Here is an 8127-nt window from a genome sequence, read left to right as displayed (position 1 = left end):
TTTGTTATTAATTTGTGAATAAAATAAATCTAAAATGGAAAAAAATATAGCAAACCGTGGCAGAGTAATTGGAAAGATCCCGATATCCAATCAAGTTCATCTGCGGAAAGGGTTTCCGGTAATAAATTCATTGTTAAAAAAGTGTGTGTGGCAGTGGCAGCAGCAGACCAATAATTGTGGTTTTTTGGAATGGTGTTTGCCTGAGCTATGCAATATTGGAATACAGCGGTGTAGGAAAAATTGAATCAGTCTTCGGTGGAACGTATTCGGTGATACAATAATGTGAATTTTCTATGCGGTTGTGTGCGCAAAGTGTGTCCCCTAAAATGTAGGGGAACAAGTCTAGTTTAGGGGCTCCACTCGGATCGCTTTGAAATTTTTACCGTAAGTAGTCCGGGTGGAGATCCTAAACTAGACTTAAGCCCACCTCTCAAATCATTTTGAAATTTTTAAATTCTGATTCTAATTATAACAACATACATTTTATAGGGCGAAATCTGTACTTCCCAAGGTATGGGGTTCCAAAGTTCCTAAAATACCCTTACTTTTTGTTAAATAACTAAAACTAAAATAACTAGGCTTGTTCGTCAACGTGGAACATAGACCAAGTAAGTAACAGATTTATCTATATTTTTATAATATTCATAGATATTTACATTTTAGGTTAAATCAAATTGAGATCCAACTATGAATGTATTAGAATCGGAAAATATATTTCTTAAATTGAACAGCGCCCAAGAAATGTATACGTAAATATGTCAAAAAGCCGGGAGGCTGTAAATTTACCACTTGTTCGAAATACTACAAACACTTTCAAAATGTACATCGAAGTGAGTGCGGACATAAATTTCGATTATTTCTCCGAACTGAAAAAATATTAAAAATATGGATTAACGTCCAAAATTCTTTGGAAATTTCAAAACAAATTTTACAAAAATTGTTCTCGTCCTTGTGTAATATTTCGAGTGTTTTACTTCGATATTTGATAATACACGAATCTTGAATGTTGAAGGGAACCCAGTTTGCGATATCATAGAATCAAATACATATGTAAGTAAGTCGCACAATGAGTAATTTCTATTAATTCAAAAAATATTTAATTGTTTTTTATTTATAGATAATGGTGAACAACTTGGAGATTTAATGTGCCAGCAAATACTACAGATACATGATAACATTTTATTCAAGAAATTTTTGACCGGTTAATCGTATTGGTAAGTGGATAATATATTTCATTTTAGGAGTATAACGTAAGTCTCTGATCAGAAAAAATCTACATTTGTAAAATTGGGAAGAACACGGTTTCAAATTTAACGACATTCAGACATCAATACTATGTGGTGTTTGAGATAGTGGTTTATTCGTTCCAAACTCCTTCTATATTTAAACTCCGTCCATTCCTCAACTAACAAATCAATATAAATATATATATATATATATATATATTTCTATATATATTCCTCTCAATGTAACTTACCACCTCGTGCAGTGCAGATTCTACAGACTTGTCCTTTATGTATGCGTGTGTGAATTGCAAAGAGAGGTGGTGTCTATACGACTCCTAATCTCCAGGTCGATCAGTCCTTCGAGAGTCTTGAGGAGAAAGGATGATAGGCTAATGGGTCTTTAGTCCTTTGGTGCAGAGTGGCTTGGTTTCCCCACTTTAGGAATGTAAGTAATCTTTACATTTTTCCATAGACCCGGAACGCACGAGAGTCAAAGACGGGGGGTAAATTTATCCGCTATGGATGATCAAATTATCCACCCAGAGTTTAAATTTATCCTTTATGGCGTTTACAATTATCTGCTATGGTGGACGCAATTATCCATATTTAGTGGTTATCCTCTCTCTCTACTCACTAGTTCTTTTAATTTCATTGTTCAGTTTGAGAGGTTTCAGTGCGGACCTCACTAAGCTGGTTGTTGCGATGTTGGAATAAATTCCCTTTTCTCTAGAAAATAAAACACAATTTTCAATTGTTTTTCTTGTTAAATTTTATTTTGTTTTTTTTCGGATTTTGTTTTCGAAGTTTTATTTTGAATTATAACTTAAATATTGAATTTGTCTTAAAATTTAATTAGTGTAAAAAAATATCATTATTAATTGTTTTTGTGAGAAAAAAAGAAGAAGGCGACAAAAATATTAATATAAATATTCTCAAAGATCTATCACTACAACAACGTATGGTCTTTTGTCTTTTTAAATGAAATGAACAGCGGATGTAAATGGAAATTTGTAATTTCCAAATAGATTAATACTTAAGAACAAAAAAAAAAAAAAAAATTATATATTCAAATAAAATAATATTTCTATTTTGTTTCCTAAAGACCATCCTTGATCCTCATGTTGAGACGTTGACTCTGTGTGTTTTAGAATATAAAAGAAAATTACTAAGTATATATTTTCTATATAGTAAGGCTATATTTTTTTGAAGTGAGCATATTTTGAAAAATATTGATCAATTTTGTCTTTTTTGTTGTAGAGGCTTTAAGCTAAGTTTTTGTTAATTATTTTTTTTCAATTATTATGAAAAATTGAATTTGATTTGTTGTCTGTCTTTTTTTTTGTTTTGATATTTTGTTATCGAGACTATAAGCTGTAATTTTAGGCGTTTATAAATAATTGTTTATATACAAAAAATAACACTAACATACCCGTACATGTTTTTTCATTAAGTACGTATTAATACATACGTAACCATTATCGAATTTTTGAAATGAAATAATTTACAATACATAGAACTACAAGCAAAAATAAAAAGAATACTAGGAATGTGACCCAGTGAATGCCCTCAGATATGGGATATAAAATATTGAAAGGCAGTTTTATCCGAAAAAAAAAGATTTTATACCTAACATGGGATTTGAAGATTACGAAATTTTATACATTGAATTATTAAAAAAATCTGAATTATAGATCTCAACCTCATTTATCAAAAGGGTCACTTATGCAAATGTTATAATTTTTCAAATTTATTTTAATGTAGCACAAAACACGTCACTTGTATCACACGGCATGCAAATACTCTTCCTCCAAAACCACACCCTGTCCTCCCTCCATTAACTCCTCCTTAAACAAACGTATGTCATTCATTATTGTCATCATTATTTTTCGTCGTTGAATTTGTCACAGGCTCTGATATCGATAGCAAATCCATAATTGAGCTAGCCGGTGGCAATGTATTTACCGGTGTAACATCTGAACTATTATTTGTTGTTGGCTGCGAGGACGATGTGGCTGTGTTGGCAGTTGTTGCCGCTGTCGCAGCTGGTATAATCGCGGCTGCCACTACTGGCACTATCTCAGCACCCGGTGCTGTACTCATTGATCGAGCAAATTTTTGCTTTTGTCTTTCCAGCCGTTCCTTTTCACGTTCAGCTTTGAGCTTTTCAAAATCATCCGCTTCACCATCAGCATCGGCGGCAGCGAGTAAATCGGCAGTGGATTTCATTTCCATATCTTCAACTGAGGTGTTTTGGTAGGGGGGAGAAAAAAGTAAGATATTATTAAGGGAAATTAAGGGATTTAAAAAAATTTTCGCTAAAGGAGTTTTAGTACAAAGTAAATTTTTGAACGACTTACAACAATGGTTATATATTTAAGGGGACCCCCCCCATTCTCAGGGTCAATTTTTTTTTTTTGATTTAATTCGATTCTACACTAATTCAAGAATGTCTCTACAAAATTTCAAGTGATAATCTCAAGAACTCTTGAAGATATAGCCGATTTATTGTGTCAGCATCAAGTGACGGCTAAAGGGTTTCTCAAACTTTAAACGCGTTTTTCTCTTTTGCGAATGGCGGGCACGATAACTCAAAAACTAATAACCCAATCGATTCCAAATTTTTACACGTTTCTCTGTGAGTGTATAGCTATCGTATGAACTAGGATAAAGCCAATCGGTGAAGATCTTCCTTATTTTTTAACTTGGTTTTTGGTCAAAAATCGGCGATTTTCCAAAAATATTTTTTCAAAGGTCCGCCATTTTGTTAATTTTAGAGCGAAGTCAATAATCCTAGTTCATACGAGAGCCAGACATGTACTCTTTCTAACACCGTTGAAATTTTCGGATTCCGATGTTCCAGTGAGGAGTTATCATGCCCGCCATCAAAAATAAGGACTTTTCTTTAATTACAAAAAACAACAACAAAGCAATAACAAAATTTTTTTGTAAATTATTTTTCTTCTTTTTTAAATCTTCAAATATATATGTGCAAAGTTACAAACCTTAACAAGCATTGGTATTGATTTACCAGCCCATTGAAAATCTTGAAAAATTAAAATCGAGAATGGGTGGGGTTCCCTTAATAGGAGTAACAACTAGAGATTTTCCAAAAAATGTTTAACTAAATATATATTGTATTGTGTGCAGTTAATATCTAGTTTGATATTTATACTTCTGATGTTTAGCTAGCAGAAAGGGGATTTTATGTTCTAAGAGATTTCTTCAGGAATCGTTGCAATTATAAACATTTTGTTAAATGATTTCAGTAGAATTGTTAGACCAAACTAAAGTTGAGCCGAAGTATATAAATTTCGATACGACCGCCACATTGAGCTTGTTTTGCTCTAGAATGCCATAACTAGTGACGAATGAAGGCTTATGCGCCAACAAATTTTTATTTATTTTTTAGACCCTGTCGTATGACCCGTGACCAAAAAACGACTACAAGGAAGGTCTTGCTCCCAGTTTTTATTGATTGCGGTTAAAAAAAAAAAGAAAAAGAAAACATAATTTAACACTCCGATCCGTCGTGTTGGACTCGAGTGACGTAGTTTTTCAAAATATAGAATCCTTTCCGATTTCCTGATATATTACAATGTGCAATTTTTCGGACGAAGTTGCGAATTTGCGATGGATGTAATAAAAGCAGTGGTCCTTTAAATTTTGCACATAGGTTGCTATTACTTCCACCATATGTGTCTATGCACATTTTCCATTCGAACTGTCTGTAATTTAGTATTCGGGGATTTTGGAGGATGAAATCATCTTTGCAGAAAATGTTCAATATGGGTCAATGTTTTGACATCTCCGGAGCTATACGTTAAATATTATCTATCGCAAGGACGGCGGAGATATGATTGCCACTGCATGTACATGCAGGTCGATGGTCATTTCATTCCGACTATACAATAACTTCTAATTTTAAGTCGACCAATACTCAGTTATCGACCAAGAATATCTCAGTTATCTACAATAACTTAAAAAAGTAAGAACAATATGAGCAAATCTTTATGTTTAGCGACATAAACCTTGTGTGGTCTTTGAAAAATAGGCAAAAATCCGACCACCTCAACAGCTAGCAAAAAGTTAATTCAGAAGAAACAGCTGACGTCGCTTGACCGCTAGAACTTTATCGATCGATAGGTCTGCCTGTGCAATACCTTGCTATTGAGGATCTGATATCCATCTATAAAGCGTCTTGTTAAAACTTTGTCCTGATGACCGATAGGTTAGGGCACCGATTTCATTGCAGTATAATATCATCACCATAGGAAAAAATATATAAGAACGAGTCCCTATGTATATTTATTTTCCTGAAATATATTGCATCCCTTGTCTTTTTCATACGCTCCACCACAAGGTAGAGTGAATATTGTATTTGTCATTCGAAATCTTGATCATAATGAAATTCTGTCTGTCAGTCTGTTTAAATCACGACAGAGATCGCACTATTTATGATAGGGCTGTAAAATTTTGCACAAATATTGCTCCTCGGATGGTTGGTATTGCCAATGGAATATATCGGACCATTTTTCTGTATATTGAACACGTCTTTCAACCGAATTGACAGTCATTTGGTATTTTAGGTTCTTATTCGAAATGTTACCCCAAATATTCGGTATTTTTGTCAATTTAGGCTTGTTTCTCAGCCGATTTGGCTGTAATTTCGTATTTTGTGTCCTCATTGGCTATCAAATCTTACTAGCAAAAAATAATCGCTATCGATCCCTGTTTTGGTATAGCCCCATATAAGGTTAGCCCCACTATTAGGTATTTTCGAAATATAAATCATATTTTCCCATGTCTTTTTCGGTATGTCCAAGGTCATACCATAACATGAAATTTCTCTTAGGACCTTCCATTAATTTTATATATTTTGAATGTCATCCTCAGGGTGGAGGACATAAAAAGTTCGGCCGGGCCGAACTAATATCATTTTTACTCGTTTCTCAAAATCAAATAAAATATTACAATTCGAACTTGGTACTTGCTATGCGGAGTGTGCGTGGATTATTATAAAGCCAAGCCATGTGTAGCTTTTTAGCATTTGTACATTAGTAGCTCTGTTGGTGGAACTTAGTGTATTCGCATTTTTCATATACAACCAACAAGTTTTGATATTCTACAGTACATTTGTGTAGGATTTATAAAAACGTACTTATGAATAATTGATAGTTGGGCTAAGTGAAAGTGTCAATACAAAAGTAAGGTTAGGTTAGGAAATAGTTTTTTTTTACATCTAAAGATGATAGAATATTTTCTATGATAAAATTTTCTAAGTGTACATCAAATGGAACGACATGCCAAAAACAAAACAACAACATAACAAATACACTTCAGACTTCAAAACGATAGAGAGAACACAACATAATTTTATTGTTAACGGATATAAGAAACAAAATTCGCTTATATAGAAAATAGGAACTTAGAAAATAATTAAAACTGTATTTTTTCACATTGGAATTTTGTTGCTTATATCCATTTACTACAGTTTTAATTAAAAAATACATTACAACGAAACTTTGTTAAATTTTTCTTGAGAGTGTTGTTAGAAAAATCAACGTTACCGGTTGATAAAAACCACCTGAACTGGGGCGTTGTGATTTCATGACGTCCTAATAATTGTGCTTTAAGAAAATTTTCAATTGTGAGTGAGCATCATAATTGTAAACAAAATGAAAAATGATTTTTATATGAAATGTACAAAAAATGACAAAAAAACATTGCCACCTTTTTTCTTAAAATATCTTTTATTTTTTTTTCCAAAATTGTAAAAAATTGTGGCAATATTTTTAGTATCTTTGTTATATGTATTTTATATTCACCTGTTTCACGACTACCCCTCTCCCGTTGATCACGATTTATTTGATCGAACAGCGATTTGGTACTCTCACCCACTGGTGAACTTGGCACTGTCCTCGCCATACTGGGACTCTCTGCAGCCGGTGCTGAGGTACTTAACAATGCCTCCACACCACCTGGCGGAAATAGATGTGGATCTCCTGATGATTGTGTGCGCATATAAATTTTATTATTACTTGGTATATCCATAGGTTCTGTTGGATTCGATGTCGGTTGTTGTCCTTGATAGAAAATATCTCGTACATTTGGACGATTATGATCGATGCCACGATGTGATGTTATTGTTGTCTGTTCATCGACTTCTTCAATAACTTGATCTGTGATACGCATGCTGCCCACAGGCTTGGTGTTAGCTGTTGCTGCTAAACTAGCTGCACTGGCACTGCCAGGGAATTTATATTTTTGTGTTTCATCATTTGGTGTAATCGATCCAGGGCGGCTATCGTCGCGACTGAGGAAACGTTTAAGGGCCGAGGCGACGGTATTGACTCGGGACAATGTACCGCTCAGACTAACCAAACTGGGTGAAGAACCGGGGCGAGTTTTACCATTACCAGCGGTAAAGTGTATGCCACTGGCATCGTCAGCCTGAGTTTTTTCGGTGGGAAAGAAAGAGGGATAAAATGGGGATTTATTAATATTAAAAAAATAATGCATTTTAAGTAAAACTTGTTAGGTTCTTTTTTAACTTTTCATAGAGACAGAAGAAAGTTTTTTTAGGGAAAATAAAATTATGTCAACTTAGTGTATAAATTATTATGTGAAGATGTTCGGCATGAAATAATTATAAAAACAAAATATTGTGTGAAAATGGTAACTAAACTTGTAAAATATTTACAGTGTTAGAAAGGATTTACTGGAATATAATGAATCTTCAATATAATGAATACTTGAAGACTATAATGAATCTTGATATTGTTAACATTAGTCAATTGAGTTCTTGAAATTATATTTTCAATAAATTGACAGGACCAAAAACTAATATCTTATAAAGCGGTACAATTACCCTCCAAATAGCTTACTTTCGTAAAATTATTGA

General features: G+C 33.3%; 1 protein-coding gene across 1 annotated transcript in view; it reads right to left on the bottom strand.

Moving 5' to 3' along the window:
• Positions 1-3086: 3086 nt before the first annotated feature.
• LOC133323048 (uncharacterized) overlaps positions 3087-8127 on the bottom strand; it is a 28136-nt gene continuing 23095 nt past the window's right edge. Inside the window, exons 5-7 of the mRNA XM_061532006.1 lie at positions 7052-7676; positions 6794-6853; positions 3087-3466 (exon numbers count right to left, since the gene is read on the bottom strand). Coding sequence (XP_061387990.1) covers positions 3087-3466; positions 6794-6853; positions 7052-7676 — 1065 coding nt within the window. The remainder of the gene's footprint in view (positions 3467-6793; positions 6854-7051; positions 7677-8127) is intronic.

The sequence above is a fragment of the Musca vetustissima genome, unplaced genomic scaffold, assembly GCF_032173495.1.
Source record: "Musca vetustissima isolate MV318-11 ecotype Yass unplaced genomic scaffold, APGP_CSIRO_Mvet_v1 utg18991, whole genome shotgun sequence".
In the NCBI taxonomy this organism is placed as follows: Eukaryota; Metazoa; Arthropoda; class Insecta; order Diptera; family Muscidae; genus Musca; species Musca vetustissima.
This window is presented reverse-complemented; position numbering and strand designations above follow the sequence as displayed.